The sequence below is a fragment of the Myotis yumanensis genome, unplaced genomic scaffold (assembly GCF_028538775.1).
Source record: "Myotis yumanensis isolate MYYU_CA2020_CCGP unplaced genomic scaffold, mMyoYum1.0.hap1 SCAF_3, whole genome shotgun sequence".
In the NCBI taxonomy this organism is placed as follows: Eukaryota; Metazoa; Chordata; class Mammalia; order Chiroptera; family Vespertilionidae; genus Myotis; species Myotis yumanensis.
Window position 1 is genome coordinate 89,575,946 of NW_027223754.1, and position 23,789 is coordinate 89,599,734.

Here is a 23,789-nt window from a genome sequence, read left to right on the forward strand (position 1 = left end):
CAGTTACTTGGCCATTCTGGACATCAGTTTTCTCATCTGTGTAGTGGGAAAAGTAAAGGTACCTAATCTTAGGGGTTAAGAGGATAATTCAATGTTTATAAATTAGCCCAATACCTGCCTCATAATTAGCACTCAGTAAAAGCTAACTACAGTTATAACCAGAAATGAATGCCTGTAAGGGACTGCCAAATTATTAGAGACAAACATAAAGAAAAGCTAACATTATTTTACTTTTACCTAAAAAGACAATCGATAATATTTTGCTGAGTATAAAGCAGCACTATATAGCTATCAGTTATCATTGCCATGTATTTTATTTCAACTTGCATATGGCAACATTTATGTATTTTATTTATCTTATGCAAAATATCCTCACTTACCCCTAGAGAAGTTCTATTAACTGCTTCTTTAGCATTGGTTTTGACATGTGAAGGAATAACTACCAGAGGAAGGGTAGCAGAAATGGGTATAGAAACAGTAGACTTGGGGATTTCAGAACCTCCATGTCTTTCCCTCTTATCATATTAGTGACAGTAACATGCTGAGAACAATATATGGAACATAAAATATATTCCATAGTGTTTTTGATATAATGAATAAATGGAAGAACATATTACTATGTTCTCCAGGGCTGTGGCATAAAGTATTAGCCAAATTTTCAGATGAAAGATATGATATTAAAAAGTATTACGAAAGATTATTGAAAGGGTCTAACTATATTTCTTTATATTCTAATTGTAGAGCTTTAGCTAAGAAATTTGACAGTAAGTTACAACATAAATTATCAGAATTTTAAAACTAGCCATATTCACTGGAGAGAAAAGGAAGGGGAAGAAAGAAAGTCATTAAAAATGGAATGCTCCTTCTGGCCTGATTACAATGCTGGGGACTTCCACATGTTATCTCTTTAATCAAGACATCACTATGAGGTAGGAGTCTCCCCGCCTATTTATTCTATTTTTTCGCTGTGTCTGATGCCTAAGAAAGTGCTTGGCACAAAGTAGGTGCTGAATACATATTTATTCAATAAATATGTGGAAAAATTTGAGGTCCAGAGAGGGCAACTAACTTGTCTGGAATCACCAGCCAGGAAGTGGCAGTGTCTGACCTCCTAGCCAGGGATCCTTTCACTCTCTCTAATCTATATGTATATTCTAGAGGCCTGGTGCATGGGATTTGTGCACTGGTGGGGGGGCGTGGCCTGCGGGGATCAGCCTGCTGTGGGAGCACCACTCATCCAGGTCAGCCGAGCGGCTGTGGACCTGCCCTCTGAGCAGCTGCTCCCTGGTCCAGCATCTTCCGTTGAGCCGGAGCAATCTCCTCTCCAGGGGACCTGGTCAGGGCCAGGCCCAGGGACAATAGCACTTAGAGGCGGCAGAGTAGGCCTCAGTCCCACGGTGGCCAGGCCACGAACCTGCCTCCCAACCTCTGGGGTCAGCTCTGCTAGTCCTGCGGCAGCACTGCGCGGCCTGTGGGCTTCCAGAGGAGGAGGCAGGTAGTGAGGAGGAGACTGGGGTGAGGAGGTGAAGATCGTAGCCTGGGTTCCTGGCCATGGGCCTGGGGTTCGCAGTGGGAGCAGCCGCTCATACCAGTCAGCTGAGCTGTGGTAGCACACTGATCACCAGGGGGCAGCTCCTGTGTTGAGCGTCTGCCCCCCTGGTGGTCAGTGCGTGTCATAGCAACTGGTTAACTGGTTGTTCCACTGGGCTTTTATTATATAGGATATTTATTTATTTCAGAGAGGAAGGGAGAAAGACAGAAACATCAATGATGAGAGAGAATCACTGATCAGCTGCCTCCTGCATGCACCCCACTGGGAATTGAGGCTGCAACCAGGCATGTGCCCTGGCCTGGAATCAAACCATGACCTCTTGGTTCATAGGTCAATGCTCAACCCCTGAGCCACACCGGCTGGGCACTGTCTCCATTCTTGAGTTGTTCACATTGTAACAACAAGACAGACCCAGCTATTCATCCTACTAGAAGTCAATTAAGGTTTCTAAGCCTCTTATTCCCTCTCTGGAAACTGGAGGAAATAATACTTTTCCCTTTTAACATCTGTAAGGGTGCACTATGATTCATGAGGCATTTTAGTATACATTATCTCATTTCATCCTCACGACAGTCCTTCAAAGGTGGTGATAAGCATTAAATACAAAAATGGTAAACTATAAAGGGCCCTAAAATAAATATAAACTAATATAAAATAATGAACTATTATTATGATATGTGTAAATGTCGCTTCATGTTTTCACTAAAACATTTTATTTCCTAACATAGAAAAGGGAGTCTAAGTGTTTGAATTTTTGATGATCTCTACAAACAAGAAAACCAAGGCATGAACTCCAGAAGGACACTCCCCAATAGGGAAATTGGTTTGCTAAAACCTCAGGCAGTCACTCCATGGGTTAATCGGAGTTGGACCGTGTCCGATTCTGGCTCTTGGCCCTGCCAAGTCTTTCCTTCTGATACATGAATAAATGAATCTGGCTACAGAAGCTTTTTATCAGCTCCATCAAGGCCAGGAAACCTGAGGAGAGATTTTGCAAATCCACTGAAACCTGGCTGTTACCCAGCCTTAGTTCCATGGTGATCAATCTTCTAGACTTAATTCCAAACCCACACCAGCCCCATTAAACAGGGCATCCTCCAACACAAAGCTGATCTCTCTAGCTTGCCCTTCGTTTAGGGTTGACTGTTTTATAAAAGTGGTCAGCAGGTACACATTTTCCATTCCTTTCCCAAGAAAACTCTTCAGTCCACTGACACCAGGTACCAAGGATTCTGCAGGCCCCTTGCACTGCCTGCTTTGGGGGGAGGCAGGGAGATGGCCCCGGATGACCCAGAACGCCTACAGGCCCTTCTTCTCGGGACCGCCAAGACCAGCCTCAGATCGCCTTACCCGATAAGAAAGTGCAAGGTAACTGTGGAGGGCATCTAGATTTTCAATAAACTCCGTGAGATCTCCTCCCAGTGTTCGTAACATCCTGTCATAGCCAGACTTCTTACAGAAATTAAAGAAGTATTCTCCAAAGAGTTTCAGGATGGCTTCCATGGAGACACCTGAGGAATGCAAAGCAGACCCACAAAATAAAAGCACCTGCAAGTGTCTGTTCTCATTTATTTCCAAAGAGTTAAACTCCTGGCTATGTGATACGTTGCTGAACTTCTCTCTAAGGCTTTACTTTCCTCTCCAGTAAAATGCCGATGATAACACCAAAGCCTGGAGGAGCTCAGTGCATCGCTGGCGCCCGGTAGGTGCTCATTAAACATGAGCCCCCTCTAACTCTACTTGGGTCTTTGCCATGGCCCCATAGCATACATTTCTATACAGGCCAGAGGGGCTACAGAGCTGCACAGCCTTGTGATGGCTGAATCCAGGATGAGGTTCACTCTGGCTGGGCAGTGTGTGGCCTCTGCAGTTTCTCTGCCACCGCTAGACATCGTTAAACACAATGGCCTTTCACCAGGATAAAAAGCTACTTCTGAGAAATAGTTAATACTCCAACTAAAAAATACTGACAAACTTATAGTATCCTGATTCACCCAAAAGATGATACCAAATGCTTGTAATGACTTCCCTTTTCTCTCTCTTCCTGTCCACACTGGGTCTCCCTTCAAGGTGCAGTTTGCACGCCACATCCTCACTAAGATTTCTCTCAATATCCCAGGTCACACTGAACTCTCTCTTCCTAAGTGTTGCATTTTTCTTTCTTTCCCATCTAGATGACAATTCGGAAGGCACTTACCTCTTTCTAACCCTTTCTGTGCTGACACACAGTCGGATAAACTCCTGGAGGTGGGCTTGCAGCATTCTTGGGGCTGCTGCCCCTGCCTGCACTTTTGGAATAAACTGTCTGCCATCGTTTGCTTTGTGGAGAGGCAGTCAGAGTTTTTAAAGAACATTTTTAAATTTCTAAAACACATATTAATCACTGTTATTTTACTAAATGTTTGCCAAAACCTTGCAAGAGAGAAATCTCTATTATCGGGTCCCTGTCGTACAGGCCAGGCTGTTGACGATGAGAGTCATCTTAGTGAACTGACCCAAATCAACAGAGTTGCAGGGACTCTAACCCTAAATTTGGTTCCTTTTGTACCATATCCCACAGCCTCTGAGCAGCAGGCAGGGAAATAAGGGGTCTCCCCTGAGTTGGGGACTGCTGGTGGGTTTTCACCATTTGACACAAGAGACAGGGCATCCATCCACGCTGGTGGCCTGGTGCCTCTGTGCGAGAGCATGCTCTTCTTTACAGTGGTGCAGACTGGGTGCTGGGGCAGGTCCGAGAAGCTCAGGCTGATGGGAGACCTGCTGTTCACAATGACCAGCTCCTTGGCTGAACCCTGAAGGGCCCTAGGATGCTGTGACCAGGTCTGGAATTCACAGCCAGGGGTTTTCTGGGCCTCTTAAACTATCCATAACCAATTCCTACAGAGATGGCCGGGGGTCAGAGGAGGTCTTTCCAGCTCTACTTGCTTCCGAAGTTTCTGAGCAGCAGAATCCCTATAGTTTATTGTCCACAGTCAGACAAATGGGCAAACAGTCATTCTGTACCTGAACAGGACTGACCCCACTAAGTTGGTCTGGTCTTGTCAGAAAGGAGTTATACATATGTCCCAATAATGTATTAGCCAAGTCTTCTGGATCTAGAAAGGCCAGGACAGTAGGTGGGAGGTGGTAATGGCCTGTGTTAGTAAGGGAACTGAAATTAATTCCACTCAAGTCTTTTCCAATGCTTATGAGTTCTTGGAAGGAGAATTCCTGGGAAGTAAATGGACAGGTGTGGAATTGTTTCTTCCTGTTTCCTCCTTCCCCTCCTCCTTTCCTGCTAAACCTAACTTATTCAAGCTGAGGAAAAACAGCTGCGCTGTGTGTCCTGTAAGCTCTGAGCAGGTGCATCCTGTTAGCTTCCAGGAAACACAGACCCCATAGGCCCTTCTCCCAGGGACTCCCTCCAGAGCACTGGGCTGTCTGCAAGCCAAGCGAAGTTGTAGGAAGGAGCAGTGGTGGCCCTGTGTAGAGAGTGCCTGCTTGACTTTCCTTTTAAATCTGTAAACTTACACAAATCCATGAGGTTGTTTGTTTTAGGCCCTGGTTATTTTGCCTCTGGGTGCCTTGCTCCAGAAATAGGAAAGGACATCTGGCTGACAGTGACTGTTCCTTGAACGAGGATCTTGGGTTTGGGTGTGGTGTTTTCCATCTGCACTGACTTGAGGCTTCTTCTGGGATCCTTGGGCAAGAATGCTTGTCTAGCAGAGGACAGAAGTCACTTTTTAAAACTACACCTGTATTGTGTTTATACCGTTTTACGTCAGTGAACTTGGGATTCCATGAGCTCTCTAGTCATGTGGTATCAGGAATATACAGGAAATGGCAAGAAAATGCAAAAGAGAACTGAACACAAGTCATAAGTGTCTTACATATACTTGACAGTGCAAAGGAGGATCTATTGCATGCTTAGTGTTCTATCTTTTGTGCAACAAATAAGGGGCAATAAAGAAATATGCATCTATCTGTTTATTTGTACAGAATGAAACACAAGAAGGATAAACCAGGGACTATTGAGATTGGCTAGCTACAAGGCATTGATGGGGATGAGATGGAAAGGTTAGAAAAAGTGTGGACTGGGTGGGGGGACTGACATTACTCTGAGCACAGCTTTTGAACAGTTCTGGTTTAGTATGTTGTGTTAATGACTCATATACTTAGAGAAAATAAATAAGATCAATAGGAATAGGGAAAACCCTAAGATGGAATAGAAACAGATTAACAGAACAATATTTCAACAGAACAGTTTTGAATAACCTAATTATTCAGGAATGAAATCAATGCTGTAACATTTGAACACAGTATTTTGACTGCTTTGTCCTTATGCTAAAGACAAAAAGAACTTTAAATAAATATTTAACTGTAGTTAGCGGGCTTTCTTTTCATGTGGTGTGGGTTAGCAATTTTGAAACGACTATCTGATAATCAAGTATTAGATAATGGGAACCAGGTTTTTCACTGTGTGAGAATAAAGTTAGTTATGGGAAAGAGAAAACCAGAATGAAACCTGGTGCAGTGTAGATTAGGAAATCTACCTTGTAGGACCAAGAGACTGATCTGGTTTTAGAAAGATAAATGGATGGATAGATGACAGATAGATAGATAGATAAGGAAGGAAGGAGAAAGAGTGTGTGAAGTGTGTGTGTGTGTTTTTAATTAAATCTTTATTGTTCAGATTATTACAGATACTCCTTTTTTTCCCCCCATAGCTCCCCTCCACCCGGTTCCCACCCCACCCTCTGTCCTTATCCCCTCCACTGTCCTCATCCATAGGTGTAAGATTTTTGTCCAATCTCTTCCTGCACTCCCCACACCCCTTTCCACCCGAGAATTGTCAGTCCACTCCCTTTCTATGCCCCTGATTTTATTATATTCACCAGTTTATTCTGTTCATCAGATTTTTTATTCACTTGATTTTTAGATTCACTTGTTGATAGATGTGTATTTATTGTTCATAATTTGTATCTTTACCTTCTTCTTCTTCCTCCTCTTCTTAAAGAATACCCTTCAGCATTTCATATGATACTGGTTTGGTGGTGATGAACTCCTTCAGCTTTTCCTTATCTGTGAAGCTCTTTATCTGACCTTCACTTCTGAATGATAGCTTTGCTGGGTAAAGTAATCTTGGTTGTAGGTTCTTGGCATTCATCACTTTGAATACTTCTTGCCACTCCCTTTTGGCCTGCAAAGTTTCTGTTGAGAAATCAGCTGACAATCGTATGGGTACTCCCTTGTAGGTAACTAACTGTTTTTTCTCTTGCTGCTTTTAATATTCTCTCTTTGTCTTTTGCTCTTGGCATTTGAATTATGATGTGTCTTGGTGTGGTCCTCTTTGGATTCCTTTTGTTTGGGGTTCTCTTTGCTTCCTGGAGTTGTAAGTCTATTTCTTTCACCAGGTAGGGGAAGTTTTCTGTCATTATTTCTTCAAATAAGTTTTCAATATCTTGCTCTCTCTCTCTTCTTCTGGCACCCCCATAATTCAGATGTTGGTATGCTTGAAGTTGTCCCAGAGGCTCCTTACACTATCTTCATGTTTTTGGATTCTTTTTTCTTTTTACTTTTCCAGTTGGGTGTTTTTTGCTTCTTTGTATTTCAAATCTTTGACTTGATTCTTGTGATCCTCTAGTCTGCTGTTGGATCTCTGTATAATATTCTTTATTTCAGTCAGTGTATGCTTAATATCTAGTTGGTCCTTTTTCATATCCTCGAGGGTCTCACTAGATTTATCAAGGGTCTCACTAAATTTATTGGAGGTTCAGAAAGTGAGGGTGGCTTTCTCACAGAGCTGCTCACAGGGATCATTGTTACTGTGAAGGTGTGGGACTCAGGGACGCTGAGATGCAGAGACCGGGAGACGTAGAGACGGCTGGCTGACAGCCACTCTATCAACACAGGGAAGCAGCCAAAATGCGAAGACAAAGAAACATGTCACAAATGAAAGAAATGGAGGAAATCAAACTACTGGATATAGCAGGGGTCCTCAAACTACAGCCCACGGGCCACATGCGGCCTGCCGAAAACATTTGTTTTTTTACTTCAAAATAAGATATGTGCAGTGTGCATAGGAATTTGTTCATAGTTTTTTTTTATAACTATAGTCCGGCTCTCCAACGGTCTGAGGGACAGTGAACTGGCCCCCTGTTTAAAAAGTTTGAGGACCCCTGGGATATAGAGTTCAAAACCACAGTTATAAGGTTACTCAAGAATCTTCTACAAACCTCTGAGAAACTTAGTGAGACCTTCAAAGATCTTAATGAGAATGCCAAAAAAATGGAAAAGGACCAGTCAGAAATTAAGCATACACTGTCTGAAATAAAGACTAATATACAGAAATTCAACAGTGGACTAGAGGATCCCAAGAATCAAATCAAAGATTTGAAATACGAGGAAGCAAAAAACACCCATCCAGAAAAGCAAAAAGAAAAAAGAATCCAAAAATATGAAGATAGTGTAAGGAGCCTCTGGGACAGCTTCAAGTGTACCAACATCCGAATTATAGGGGTGCCAAAAGAAGAAAGAGAGAAAGATATTGAAAACCTATTAGAAGAAATAATGACAGAAAACTTCCCCTACTTGGTGAAAGAAATAGACTTCCAAGTCCAGGAAGCGCAGAGAACCCCAAACAAAAGGAATCCAAAGAGGACCACACCAAGACACATCATAATTCAAATGCCAAGAACAAAAGACAAAGAGAGAATCTTAAAAGCAGCAAGAGAAAGAAAGTCAGTTACCTACAAGGGAGTACCCATATGACTGTCAGCTGATTTCTCAACAGAAACTTTGCAGGCCAGAAGGAAGTGGCAAGAAATATTCAAAGTGATGAATGCCAAGAACCTACAACCAAGATTACTTTACCCAGCAAAGCTATCATTCAGAAGTGAAGGTCAGATAAAGAGCTTCACAGATAAGGAAAAGCTGAAGGAGTTCATCACCACCAAACCAGTATTATATGAAATGCTGAAAGGTATCCTTTAAGAAGAGGAAGAAGAAGAAGAAGAAGAAGAAGAAGAAGAAGAAGAAGAAGAAGAAGAAGGAGAAGGAGAAGGAGAAGGAGAAGGAGAAGGAGAAGGAGAAGGAGAAGGAGAAGGAGAAGGAGAAGGAGAAGAAGAAGAAGAAGAAGAAGAAGAAGAAGGTAAAGATACAAATTATGAACAACAAATACACATCTATCAACAAGTGAATCTAAAAATTAAGTCAATAAAAAAATCTGATGAACAAAATAAACTGGTGAATATAATAGAATCAGGGGCATAGAAAGGGAGTGGACTGACAATTCTCAGGGGGGAAGGGGTGTGAGGGGTGCGGGAAAAGATTGGACAAAAATCTTACACCTATGGATGAGGACAGTGGAGGGGATAAGGGCAGAGGGTGGGTTGGGAACCGGGTGGAGGGGAGCTATGGGGGGGGGGGGGGGAAGAGGAGCATCTGTAATAATCTGAACAATAAAGATTTATTTTAAAAAAAAAAGAAAAGAAAAAGAAAGCATAACCTGAATTGAATCAGAAGGAAATGTCAAGTAATCCTGAACTGAGGGGCATTCTACAAAATAGTTGACCAGAACTTTCCAAAGTATCAATATTATAAAACACAAAGAAAGACTCCGAGACTGTCCCAGACTGCCGAAGGCTGAAGAAACGTGACAACTGACGTGCTCCAGGCTTTCTTTTGTTCTAAAAAACATCATTGGAACAATTAGAAAATCTCAGTAAAGTCTGTGATGACATAATGGCACTATATCAACGTTTATTTCCCAAGTTGGATAGTTGTACAGTAGTTATGCAAGGGAATTTTTAGGCATAAAGAGACATCATATCTCTATCATACTGCCAATTCAGGAAAAATATATTATAGGTGTAGATATAGAGAGAAGGATAGAGCCAATATGGTGAAATGTTAACATTTGGGGAATATCGATGAAAACTATATGGGAATTCTTTGGATTATTCTTGCAAACCTTCTGTGAGTTTGAAATTCTGTCAACGTGAAACTTTTTGCTGATTGTCCTGAAGAGACCTTAGGAAATCGAATATAGTAAGACCATGAGACCACATTTATCTACAGCCAGCTGAGACAGAGCTGGATCTGGGCCTCTGGAATACTATGAATTCTGTTGGATATAATCAGGGCATTATGATTATGTCTTAAAATGTCTTTAGCTGGAAATTCATGCTGAAATATTTATGAGTAAAATTAAGGGAAACCTGAGATTTGCTGTAAGGTATTCCAGAAAAAACAAAACCAGGAAAAGGGTGGGGGGACCAGAGAAATAAAACAAGATAGGAAAATATTAATTTGGGGGTGAAGGATACATGGGCTTCAATACACAATTCTCTCTACTTTTGTATATGTGTGAAACATTCCATTAAAAAGTGTGTGTGTGTGTGTGTGTGTGTGTGTGTGTGTGTTTTAATAGAAGACTTCTTTGTTGGCAAGAAAATAATTGCCACAAATATCTACACTTGGCATCCAGGAAAGGTATGGAAACTTCTAAAAAACTTTTCAATTACAATTATGTATAAACTCAAACTTTCTGACTTAGCAGGTTTGGCTCTTCTGTATCATCAGGAAATGTTTACTTTTTGTTGGGTGACAGCTCAAGGGACTGGAAACAACAGGGTGTGCTGTCTAGGGCAAGAGGAGAAGATACTGCTAAACCCTGAATGAGGGTGAGCAGGCAGAGGAATGCCAGTGGGCCACAGCTGCCTCGGCATGGCCTCCTGTGCCGTGCCAGCAAGGCCAAGGGTGAAGCTGAGGAGGGGTAGTGAAGGATTGAAGAAAAGTCAGACAAGAGAATACAGCTGAGGCTCTGTGGATCTCCTGTGCCTGGATAAGGACACAAAAGACCCAGCCTGGAAGCTGATGCTTTATTTTTAGTCTGATTAAAACAAGGGTAGATTAACATGTATGCAAATGTTCTTGTTTTGGCAATACTTGCTGCACCTCCCACATCCCATTAGCTACTTAGGAAGGAATTAGGGAGTCCTACAAGGTCAGGCTTAATTATGCTAGGAGAGCTCTGCCCTCCAGGCTGGGACTTGTTTGTGGCCCTGCCACAGGTCAGCCCGAGGCTTGACCCTAGATCCGCTCCCTACAGCCTCCTGGGCAAAGGATCCTGTTACCTGCTCGGGCTGGACTTCCCAAGACCTCTGCCCACCTCCTGTCACCCAGATACAACAACAATATCCCTCATAGTGACCCACCTCAGGCACCCAGAAAAGCATGTGCTCTTCCACAAGGTAGGGAAGTGTATGCTGTGCACTTTAGAAAGTTTTCCACTGGAAGTGAGTAATATTTTTTCAAAGCTTTAGTATCCAAGGGAATAAGCTTCAGATATCTGAAGAAAGCCATTCATCTGGAGTGCTCTCCTCCTCAAATGGTGTCACTTAAGCCAGGCATAAAATAATAGATGGGGAGATCTTTGTGAGTAGGAGAAAGAGGGGTTTAAGGAAAGGACAGGAATAGCAACCATGTTGATGCCAGAGGTTGCAGGGAGGAAACAGACTCTACATTGGGAGCATTGGGTTCCAGGTGTAGCAATAAGTTTATCAGGCACAGAGAAAAGCAGCTGGGAAACGAGTAAGGCAGCTCAGGCAGGAGGAGTCCCACTTACGCCTGGTAGATAAGCTGTCTGCTTCCTGCAAACTTGGAAACAGAGAAGTCAGCCTACCAAGGACCAGAGCACAGGACAGGAGTCCACAGGAGGGTGGGAAGGGGGGACAGGATGAGGGACTACTTTGTTGAGCACCCACTGTGTTAGGCAGTTTGCTCACATTATTGGATTCAATCTTTACACCCGCCCTCTGAGGTAGGTGCTGTGGGTATCACTGCTGTTTGACCAATGGGGAACTTGCCCATGTGACATTGCTAGGAGACCTTACAGCCAGGGGGCTCATGCAGGTCTGTGTGATTCCAGAGCCATTTCTAGAGACCTCATCTCCTCCCCCCCACCTCTGACTCCGCCCCCCCCCCCCCCCCCCCCCCCCCCGCCCCCCAGTCAATGGCCCCTGCAGTCTGCAGGCTTCAGCACCAGCCTCCAAATCAGGACACCCGAGTTCAGTCTCCATTTTCAGTTGGTCACATGGCCTGGGTTACTTGTTCCACCTCAGAGGGTCTAGGAAAGATCAAATATTCTAATGCCTGATCTCAGGACTAGGTAAGGTTTGTGTTGTTTCTCTTATTTTTAAAGAGGTATGTGCAGACGTTTGTTGGCCTTTGCTGGTAGCTGACTGTTGAAATGCGTTTTGCTATGGGTTTCTTAGCAGACAAAGTGGAGACTGACACAGCTGTGCCAAAAGGCTGTTGTGTGTTGTCACTTCAGATCGCTAATAACCCACTTATACACTAAGTAGGCACATACAGAACAATTCGTTATGCAGTGCTCCAGCTCCATCTGGTTGCAGCCTGAGCTGTGCCATTTAGGAAGCACAGAGCTGTGCAGTGGGCGTCTGGAGAACCTGAAGCAATGGCTGTAGGTAAGTGGCCTCCTGGAGCCCACTTGGAAGGCAGGGCACCAACAGGTGCGAACTGAGCATACTTTTTTATATATAAGGGAGACAAAATTACCTAATTTTGAATCCCAGCTTTTAATTTGAAAAATGCACTCACCATACTTATGTATCCTTTCAGGTATGAGCCAACACATGTTTATTGAGACAAACAACAAGAAGAAAATACCCTTCTGATTTTCAGCTAGACAGAGAGAAATCACAGTGATATACTTTGGCTTTTGGTAGAAAGGTAACATGGGTCAGCCCAACATTAACATTGGTCTCTAAACTCATTGCTGCCTCTAAATGTATCGGCTGGTTTGGAACTGGGAATGCAGTAGGGCAGGTGTTGGGAGCCATTATAAATCACATATACATCTCCAGTTTACAGCATAATAGGTTTATGGCTCCTCCAAGCCAACTCCCGGTTTGGCCTGGAGTTAAAAGATAACATACCCTCACCCTAAGCACAAAGATGCTACATCTCCGCTGATAAGCTCATAGCTGTGACATTCCAGAGCCTTTGTTACATCCTTAATGATAGGCTAATCCCATGGACCGCCTTTGCCCACCCCTCTCCTCTAGAACAACATAAATACTACCCGCTGTAAAAATAAAATTGAGGCTTGATCAGAACTTTGTCTTGCCTCCATTTCTTCGAGTCTCCTATCCTCTCATTCCTTTGCAGGATTTGGTGTGGAGTACCCACGATGCGTGCCCTGCAGGTCAGGGCAGGCAGGTATGTGATGGCATCTCTCTGCTGAAGGTCCTGCACACACCACACAGTGTTCGCTGTCACACAGCTACAAAAAGGGCCTGGGCATGATATTAGGCACATGTAGCAGTTCTTTCTGGAAATCTAAAAACTTAGAGGTTCTGTACAAGTCTGCTCAGACTACTATAACAAAACTCTAGACTGGTGGCTTAAGAACAGAAATTTATTTCCTCACAATTCCTCACAGGAGGCTGAAGTCCAACCGGAGACCTTTTGGTGCATGGGACGATGCTCAACCAACTGAGCTGCATTGGCCAAGACTAAATGAAATTTTTTAAATCTTGAAAAAGATCTGGGTGTTAAAGATCCATTTTCTAGAGCATAAGATGAAAAAACATTTTCAGTAAAGGGCAGACAATAAAAATTTTCATTTCTGCAATCATATGCTCTCTGCCACAACTACTCAACTCTGCCGTTATAATGCAAAGCAGCCACAGACAATATCCATAACTGAGTTCCAATAAAACTTGCTGTGCAAAACAGACAGGGGGCCAGGATTGGCCCGTGGGCTGCATGTAGTTTGCTGAGAGCTGCTCAGAGGACTGGGAACATTATTTCATAGTACTGCCATGCCAGGTGAACAGCAAAACATGTCTCTACTTTTGAGGGACAACAGCCAGAAGCACAAAATATCGAACTGCTCAGTCTCCCCTTCAGAGCCACCATTCGCTCACACTTGCTGAGCACCTGCTGTGTGTCCTGCATGTTACTAAGTGACATTTACTTGCTACCTGATTTAATCCACTCCTTCCCATGACCCTTTGAGGTCAGTATTATTCCTTTCTGAGAAGGAGATCAACTCTCAGTGAAATCTGCTCACTGGCCAAGGTTGCCCAGCTGACATGACAGGGCAGGATTCAAGCCCTCATGCTCATTCTAGTTGTAGCAAGAGGCCATTCAGCAGAAGCTCAGAGCCAAACTGAGGCGTGACGCTGCTGGGACTCTTAGAAATAAAATCAGGAAAAGACTGAAGTTGGGTTTGTTTCCACCAGCAAGTTTTATTGATCTTTTATTTTCTAAACTCTGAAAACTCTAGCTTTTCTGGTCAAGTCTCAACAGTGGCCTCTCAGGCACAGAATTCCCACCTAAGGGTTTGTATTCTTCCTGTGGAAGGAAAGGAACCGGGTGCTCCTCCCACTTTGCTGGAAGAAAGGAGGCAACTGTCAGCATCCAGACGTCGCTATGGGCCAGCGGCTCTCACTAGTGCCCGTCCCTGCAGGACTGCCGGCAGAAGGGCCAGCGCTAGGCCTTGTGCAGGTCGGGTAGTGCAAATTAGCATAAAGAAGAGGTCAAGTGGTCTTCCCATCGGATTATCAAAAGCATATGTAACACCATAGCCTGTTTTAAAGGTTTTAAAAAGTGATGTTTAAGCAAATAAACTGCAGACTCTCTGGCGGGTGTGTTAAAACCAGAGAGCCGAGAGGTAACGCTCTGGTGCTGCACCGTCTGTAGCAGGAAGGCTGCTACTTAGAAGCTGAGCTGAGTCTAGAACTGGGCACAGCACAGCGCTATAGAGCACACACCTGGGGTCAGACTCCTGCATGAAATCCCGACTCCACCTGCCGCTTGGTAGCCCCGGTTCCACACAAGCCTACCCTCTACCCTTATCATCAGCAGAATGGGTGACAAAGGGGTCGGGGAGCCCCCCAAACAGGCTGGCCAGGGAAGGGGTGGGATTTGCAGGGACCACGGACACTACCTGGGTCCTGGCCCACTTTTTCCTGAAACCTCTCCCGCTGAGGCTCTTTGAAAGGAGTGGGCAGAGGATGCCAACCTGTGATCTTTGGGAGGCCATAGGGGCCCTGACTGCAAACTGCCTGTGTCCTCCCTCAGAGGGTCACACTGGCTTTCGAAGGCGTTGAGAGATGTTGCCGTTCACGGAGCATGAGTTTCACAGCTGAAGGAACAAATGAACGTTTCACTCCCTGTGCTTTATTTCTGGCCTCAGACTCAGCCTTGTCTCCGCTCTATTAGGAGTGCAGGAGCTGAATGACCAGGGGCTAATGCACATCTGGTCAGAAGTTAATCACCAGCTGGTACCCCAGGTTTCTCGTAACTCCAGGCACCTCTGGCCTCTGCTTGGCTCTGTGGCTCCAAGACAGACTGGAGCGGCCTGATGATCCTGGTGCAGCAGGGGACCTCGCCCCTTGCCGGAGAGGATCTGTGATCACACACATCCAGTTTAAGCCTCAATGACTTCCCGCTAGCTGCCCTGGTGTGCTCTTAAGCACACCTGGTGGACTGGCTTTATCCTGTAACCACCTCAGGAATTGCTCCTGAGGACAGCAGGCCAATTTGCTGGCCCTCAGAGTCACCATGAAAACCAGCTGGAAACCAAAGCTGCTACTGCCTAATCCTAAACTGCACAGGAACCAGCTTGAAAGCTCTACTCTCCCGGCCGCCCCCAAACTTCCAACAATTCTCCGCACAGTCCCGGGTGCTAGGCAAGGATGCCGATGCAGTGCCACCTGCAATAATCCCTGAAAGCTATCTCCCTATGACCCAAAGTCACACCGCCTGTGAGGAATGGGCAAGAGAATTTCAACCAGGATTCAAAGTGGCATGTTGTCAAAGAGCTTAGAAGTGCCAGGCGGCTTCCCCTGCTTTGTGCACGCAGACCCCTAGAGCCTAGGACAGCGAGGCTGCCCACCCCTCCTCCCTCGCCAGGCCCCGTTCAGGTGTGCTCAGTGCTGGTGAGAAGGGAGGATAAAGGAAAGGAGGGTGTACTTGCTGAATAGTGTTCTCCCCAAACCCATGTCCATCTGGAACCTCCAAATGTCTCCTTATTTGGAATTGGGGTCTTTGCAGATCTAACTACTTAAATGAAGATAAGCTCATACTGGAGTATGGTGGGCCCTAAATCCAATGATGCATTCTTAGAAGAAAGTTGTGTGAAGACACAGAAAAGAGGGTTATATGAAGATGAGGCAGAGATGGGAGCAGTGCAACTGTAACCTAGGATTGCCAGCGGCCACCTGAAGCCAGGCGAGTCCTTGGCAGAGAGTCATCTCCCTCAGAGCCTCCAGAAGGAATCAACCCTGATGACACTTTGATTTTGTACTTCTGCACCCACACCTGTGAGAGAATAAATTTCTGTTGTTTGAAGCCACCTAACTTGTGCTACTTTGTTGTGGCAGCCCTAGGAAATTAATACAAAGGGAAGGAAGAAAATATTTTTTTCAGAGCTTATTATATGCCGGATACCACATTTGACATATTCACATGCATTGCCTCATTTAATCATCAAAACAACTCTGAAGGATAAATATTATCCTTACTATTCTCATTTGACCAATAAAAAACTTTCACTGAGCAAGTAACTTGTCCTGGGTCATTAAATTAGAAAGAGCAGAACTAAATTGTCTTTGTCCTGTTCCTCTTCCCCTCAGAGCCTAGAAAGTGAGCAAGTTAGTGTAATAAGCCATCTTTTGATAATAAATCCTTGGGAGAAATCATTCTGATATTACATGTGCATTGTAAATAGGGCCATCCACACATGGTCCCCCCATTATGGCCCTGTCAGTGGCATTTTAGTGTCCAGGCAGATGAGCTGTTCCGTGGGTGAGCAGATGGGAAGAAGGGCCCTCCACCCCTAAAAAGCACACCATGTCCATTTCTGAATAAACATGAGTGTGGTTGGCATAACAAGATTCTCAGTGTTGTTCCTCCTGACACCCAGAGATAATCATGACTGGTCATTGCAAAGGTATTGCAACACCTGTCAAAGTCAACATCAAGGTCAAACAAGATGGTGGTGGTGCAGATGATGAAACTCAGGACATTCACAATTTTTGTCTGTAAGAAGCCTCAGGCTGTTCAAGTGGAAAGGATAATATATGAGCCCTATAATGTGTTAAATACTGTCCCTCAAAAATTCATGACCACCCAGAACCTATGAATGTGACCTTATGTGGAAATTGGGTCTTTGTGGATGTAATCAAATTAAGATGAGGTCATGCTTGATTAGCATGGGCCCAGAATTCAATATAACTAGAGTCTTTATAAGAAGAGGAAAGTTTGGACATACAAACATGAACACCCAGAGAGAAGACGGCCATGTGAAGATGGACACAGAGGTCAGAGTTGTGCTGCACAAGGAACACCTGGGAACACCAGGACCTGGCAGAGGAAAGGCCCTTCCCTAGAGCCGTCAGAGGTAGCGCAGCCCTGCCAGCAACCTGATTTTGGACTTCTGATGCCCTGAACTATGAGATAATAAATTCCCATTGTTTTAAGCCATCCAGTTTGTGGTACAGTCGATCCTCATTATTTTCAGATTCTGTATTTGCAAATTTGCCTACTTAATAAAATGTATTTGTAACCCCAAAATCAATACTCTTAGATGTTTCATAGCCATTCTTGGACATGTACATGGCCGAGAAAAATTTGAGTTGCCCAACACATGTTTCTAGCTAAGGTCAAATAAGGCGATTCACTACGTTCTTATTTCAGTTCTCATACTATAAACAAGTGACCTTTTTTTACAATCTATTTAGTGCTACATTCCTGCATTTATATCCTTTTTGTTGGTGATTCTGCTGTTTCAAATGCCCCCAAGTATAGTGCTGAAGTGCTGTCTAATGTTCTACAGTGTGAGCAGGCTGTGAAGTGTCTTACAAAGAAAATATGGAGAGTAGATAAACTTCATTCAGGCCTGAGTTACAGTACCTTTGGCTGTGAGTAAGTCCAATATTAATGAATAACAATATATATTAAATAAGGGGTTTTAAACAGAAACACACAAAAAGCAGGTTATATATTTATCAGTTGATGAAAATGTTGTGAGCAGAGGTTCCCAGGAACCTAGCTCTACATTTCCTCCAAGAGCAATGGTTGAATATTTGCGAATTCAGTATTCTGAGGACTTTATAGAACAGAACTACTTGAAATAATGAGAACTGATTGTACTTTCTTACAGCAACTCTAGGAAACCAAAACCGGTCCATTTCATACTCACCCAGGATCTTGCAGGCCTCTTGGATGAGCTTAATGGTGATGATGTCATCATACACTGTGTACGTCATGAAGGCATCTTGCACTTCAGCAGAATTTCTGAAAGATAAATCATGGTGCAATAAAAACCCAGCAGCTGGAGCTTTGCCCCAGGAATATATCTACTGACTCAGAAAGATATAACATAGCAAGAGCGCTCCTGATCATAAGGAATGTAAGACAGTGGGGTGATTGGGTATAAATTCCTCCAAGAAGCCTTCCCCGGACCCCAATTTGGCCAAGAGCTCCCTTCTCAAGTACCCACAGCAGGCTATGTGTTTAACAACTTAAGTCAAGATTCTTGGTCTTACCCCCTAGACGGAGCTCCTTGAGCAAGGGCACTGGGACTTATTTTTATCTTTGAACCTCCAGCAAAGCGTTGCTGTGCTTGGCACATGTAACAACCTAATACATGGTAGTGAACTTGGAACTCAGTGGTCTTGGAGCCTTGTTCTCTGAAGCAGGCAGAGCCACTGCTTGAGAATCTCACTGTTTTAACCATGTGGTTGTCTGGTTAGTAGGAGTTACTTTGGTCTTGCAACAGCTAACCAAACCTGGTGAAAAGAGGCTTAACCTGGTAGTCGTAAACCTTGCACACTTGGCTTGGTCCCTGTATGAACCATTAAACTATAAATAGCAATTTAGTTAATCCAGGGGGAAGGAGGCTGCACAGGCAATGCTTTTCTGAGAAAGGGAGGTTTGACTGACACTGAAGGATGGGTAAGCAAAGAAGAACATTCTGGACTGAAAGAATAGGCTCCAAGGCAGCAGAGAGAATGAAGACTAGAAAACAGTACAGAACATTGGAGTTCATGTCAGAAGAACACATCATGGAATCCCAGAAATGGGAGAATTGTAGAATTTCCTAATCGTCCAGTTTCCACCTTATGCTATCTCTGAGTGCTGGTCTTCCAGTTGCCTCTTGAATGCTTCCAGGGACAGGAAGTTCACTCCTCTGCAAGGCAGCACATCCCATTTATAAACTGTTCTCTTTGATAGAAAGTTCTTTCTTAAGTTGAACTAAAACCTACTTCTGGGCCCTAAAAATATCTTCTATTTGTTGAGCATCTCCTTTGGCCAAGAGATGACAGATTATTTCTGATTGTCCTTTTTACTGTTGAGGAAACTGATGCTCAGAAAGTTTAAGCATCGTACCAGGACCACCCAGTGGACAAGAGAAAGATCTGGACTCTGAGCTCCACAGCCCATATAATGCCTGCATTTGCCACTGCAATTTCACTGATTGGCCCCAGTCTTCCCTCCAGAGAAATGCAGAGTCACCTCCAGATAGTAAGCCCTCTAATATTTGAAGATCCTTATTCATTCTTAAGTCTTTTTTTTTTCTGGGCTAAACACTCCTTGATCTTTCTGGAATTCATCTTCCTCACTGTAAAACGAGGAAATAATACCTGTCCCACATTTCTGACAGGAGTATTGATGAGGATGAAATAGGTTAACTGACAGGAAAGAGCTCAGAGAAAGTGAGGAACACACACACATAGGCAAGGAGGAGCCGCAATAATGACGAGGACATCACTGAACCAGAAGCTCTCTGGGTTTGCCTCCACCTCAAGGATTCCTGTTTTGGTCCATGTCTGTACAGGGAGCCTCTAAGCATCGTCAGGTGCAGCTTTCAGAGAAGCTGACTGTAGCCCAGGGAAGACGGGGGGTGCAGTTAACCACCATCACTCACTTAAGTGGGGTGCTCTCGCCATGTTGGTATCACTCTCCACCCACATCCCCAGGGCCCACGGGCCTGTGTGACAACACATGCCCTCTTTCTGGGCCTAGGAGCAAAATAGAAACATAATGGGCAAGACCCAAGTTTAAACTGGACATGTCATAATGTGTTCTGAAGCACCCAGAAGGGGTGTTTCATCTCCAGGATCCTTGGAAACTAACAAACTCTGTGGCACTCCCCGGGCCTCTGGTGGGAGCACGCGTTCATCCTCGCCTGGGGCTGGCGGCCTCTTCTTCCCTGTAAGCTGAACTGATGATACTTTAATGTCAAATATTTCTTTGGTTTGTATATAGGTTGCACGTTTCTGGAATGCCAGACAAGCCCAGACTGTTATAGTTACACAGGATTGCCAGCCTTGTATATTGATCTTCATGATCTTGCATATGACACTTCCCACAGAGTCTGTGCACACTTGCATTTACAGTCATTCAAACTGTTTCTTGGAACAAGGTTAAAAAAATAAACCAATTGGTATCTTTCAAATGAGATAGCCATGCCTGTGATAAGAAGGGAAGAAAAGAAAAATGACCATCAGAAAACATTTTGAAGAGATTAGGGGTTGGAAAAAGCAACAAATGTGGGAAATAAACAGTTAGATGTTTCCAGCGCACACAAAGAGGAGTGCATTTCATGTAACATGAAAAATGTCAACCACATAGGTGGTCCTATATACACATAATTAGGAGATGTGGTGAATCAATATTTCACTTGGATCGTCAGCAATTAAATGTATGTTCTCCTTTAGTTAGTTCCAACTAGTAAGACCCAAAATATCTGGGCAGGAAACTAATGCCAGATGCCTGTTCCAGAATAACTTGGGAAGCAAAATAAACATACAGATTCCTGGGCCCTGGGCTGGTGTCTGGAAATTGATATATCTTTAACCATTGTCTCAGATGACTCCCCAGGTCTGGAGAACACGTCTAAGATTTAATCTGACAAAGCAACAGATTAAAAATTATAGATCTTATTACATTGTTCAACATTACCAAGCTGATGCAATGGTTTCTAAGACTCTGGAGTGAGCCATAAAATCCACAGGAAAATAAATAGCACTTTGTAGCAAGTTGCAGGCCAAGAAAATGGATCAATTCCAAGCTATGGGCAATTATTCCTTTAAGAGCTCCCTTCTGGTAGTTAGACAATTCATGTAACAAACTTGTGTGTCACCAAAGCATAGCTGGTGAGGTCCTGACAGTTGAAGGCTGGGCCTGGTGTCATGACCATCTGGTATTTGGAAGCACTGATGGTCTTTCTAAGCAGTCCTCCCTCGGGCTCCTCCAGCTCCCCAAGACTTTCATCCAGCCATCTCCCCTATCCATTCTATCTAAAGTGCCTGAGATGAGCCATGTCATTTCCTACCTCCCAACCTTCCCACAACTCTCCCTCCGTGGGAAGGGGCCTCACTCACTCTCTCTTATCTGGTTAACTTCTGTTCCTCCTTCCCAACTCAACCTAAGAATCACCAACTTGAGTGGTTGTTCAGAGCCACAGTCAGATTCAGGCATCTCCCTTCTGAGCTCCTAAGCCTTCCCAAATTTATCTGTCTTAGTTCTGAATGCACATGTAACCTTTGATTTACCTGTCCACATGCTTCTTAGACAACAGAGTCCCAAGGGGCAGGAAAATGTCATTTGATTTTACATCTTTAATATCTAGTATTTTAACTGGGACACAATAGGAGCCTGATAGATATTTATAAAAGAATTTAGAAGCTGTGAGAGACATAACATTTTAAAAATAGTTTTTATTGATTTCAAAGAGGAAAGAAGAGGGGATAAAGAGAAACATCAATGATGAGAGAAAGTCATTGATCAGCTGCCTTCTGCATGCCCCCTACTGGGGATTGAGCCCGCAAACCAGGCATGTGCCCTGACTAGGAATCAAATGATGACCTCCTGGTACATAGGTTGATGCTCAATCAACTGAGCCACAGTGGCCAGTGCATGGGACCTAACTAGACAGAGGCTTACATGTTCTCTGTGTGTGGGTTAAAAGATCTGGGAGTGCATCCCGACTCTACCACAATCGAGATAAAGGACTTAGAACAAATCTCACTGTGCTTCCATTTCTTCATCATTAAAATAATGGTATTAGGTTAGGGCAGTGGTCGGCAAACTCATTAGTCAACAGAGCCAAATATCAACAGTAAAACGATTGAAATTTCTTTTGAGAGCCAAATTTTTTAAACTTAAACTATATAGGTAGGTACATTGTTATTAACTTAATTAGGTAGGGTACTCCTAAGCTGGCCTTTGCTAAAAGCGTCCTCAATCTGATTGAGGTACGTTCGCTGAGGTCGACCCCTTCCAACTCTCCCATCCTCACTTGTCTTGTATACTTGTTTTGTCTATTTCCTTTCGTTCATCCTCTCTATATGTCCAAACCATCTCAACATACCTAACCACTGCACAATGAGACTGCTGACTGACTGGCTCACTCAACTCGTGCATGAATTGCACGCGCCTCTGCGGCCTGCAGCGCCTGCCTGCGCTGCGTCTCCCGTCGCCTGACCCGACAGACACCCCCCACTTCTTCTAATGCCACTTCTTCAAAGTAGACTCTCCCAGGCCGAAAACCGATTTCTGCGCATGGGCCACGAAGTTTCAATCTCACTGTATGTGCATGCCCGCACGTGGTATTTTGTGGGAGAGCCACACTCAAGGGGCCAAAGGGCCGCATGTGGCTCGCGAGCCGTGGTTTGCCGACCACTGGGTTAGGGCATTGTTTCCATGGGAATGTTTATGTACAACCCCTGCTTAACCTCCCCTCCATTCTCCCCAGCCAACACAATGTGATTTGCTGAGAAAAACACTGGCACTTAAACCAGCAGTTCTCAAGGTGTGTTCCATGGAACCTCTAGAAGTCCCAAAGATGCTTTTAGGTGTCCATGAGGTCAAACGATTTTCATAATAAATTAAGACGTCTGTCTTTTTTACTGATTAATATTGCACTAGTCGTGCAAAAAAGCATTGGTGGGTAAAACGGTTGGGGCCTCAGCGTAAATCAAGGCAATGGCGCTGCTCTGTACTAAGCAGGCTTGTCATCTTCACTGCCCCACCCTCGCAGTAAAAAATAAAATAAAAATGCTAGTTTCACTTCAGGTTGTCTGTAATGAAGCTGTAACAATTGTTAACTTTATTAACTCTGGCCCCGAGTACATCTTTTGAATAATCCGTGTAATGTAACGAGAAGTCGGTATCCAGCACTCCCGCTGTGCAGGCCGTGCGGATGGCCACCTCAAGGAAAAGCACCTCCACAGGTGATTTTCTGAGCTGAATTAGCCCCTTTTTCATGGAACATCACTTTCTATTCGAAAGAATCACTGACAGATGAACAAGGGTTATTCAGACTTTGATATTTGGTAGATGTTTTCCTTAAAAAAAAAAAAAAAGAGCAAGCATAGCTTGTCATTCAAAGAAAATAACTGACAGAATTTGTTGCCAATGAGAAAAATCAAGCTTTTGAGTGAAAACTAGAATTTTGTGAAATTTGCATCAGCTACTGTGAGCTCATTAGCTTCTCAATTCTTAGAGGCTTTGATGAGATCGTGGTTTGATATTGTAGAATGTACTATGTCAAAATTCATAAGATCTGCAAAACCCAGTGAGTCAATATTTTCCAAATGACTAATACATGATACTAACAAGTGACAGTAAAAAGTTTATTTCAAAGTGTAACAAGGCCATAGGCTCTTCGCGTAAGAGTGTATGAAAAAGGTCATTGCTGTGGTTTCACACTCAACATTGTAACTGATCTTTGAGAAACTACCACAGGTGGAGCTTTCATGAGATTTAAAAGAATTTCCACAATTATCTGAAAAGAGTATTAAAGTACTTCCTCCCACTATATATTATTCACATAGTTCAACAAAAAAACCACAGATCACAACAGGGTGCAGAAAGTAAAATGTTGCTACGTATCTTCTAGTAAGTCAAGCATTGATGAGATTTGCAAAATGTAAGACAGTATCAATCTCCTCACTAACTTTTTAATTTGAATAATAGTTATTTTTCATAAAAGTATGTTATTTATGCTGACATGCAATAGGTTTGTTATTGTTATTTTTAGATGAATTAATAAATAACCATTTTAAATTTCTCAGTTTTAATTTCTAATATAGTGAATTTCAATAGCTAAAAGCTCTTTGTGGTTTTCAATAATCTTTAAGAGGGGAAAGGCTTCCTAAATCCAAAATGTCTTGAGAACTTTTAATTTAAACCCAGCGTGAATCAGATTTACTTT

General features: G+C 43.6%; 1 protein-coding gene across 1 annotated transcript in view; it reads right to left on the reverse strand.

The window, feature by feature from the left end:
• Positions 1-17,850, reverse strand: part of LOC139006237 (guanylate cyclase soluble subunit beta-2-like) — a 56,078-nt gene extending 38,228 nt beyond the window's left edge. Inside the window, exons 1-2 of the mRNA XM_070408729.1 lie at positions 17,769-17,850; positions 2,903-3,063 (exon numbers count right to left, since the gene is read on the reverse strand). Coding sequence (XP_070264830.1) covers positions 2,903-3,063; positions 17,769-17,835 — 228 coding nt within the window. The 5' untranslated portion in view covers positions 17,836-17,850. The remainder of the gene's footprint in view (positions 1-2,902; positions 3,064-17,768) is intronic.
• Between the last annotated feature and the right edge of the window lie 5,939 nt (positions 17,851-23,789).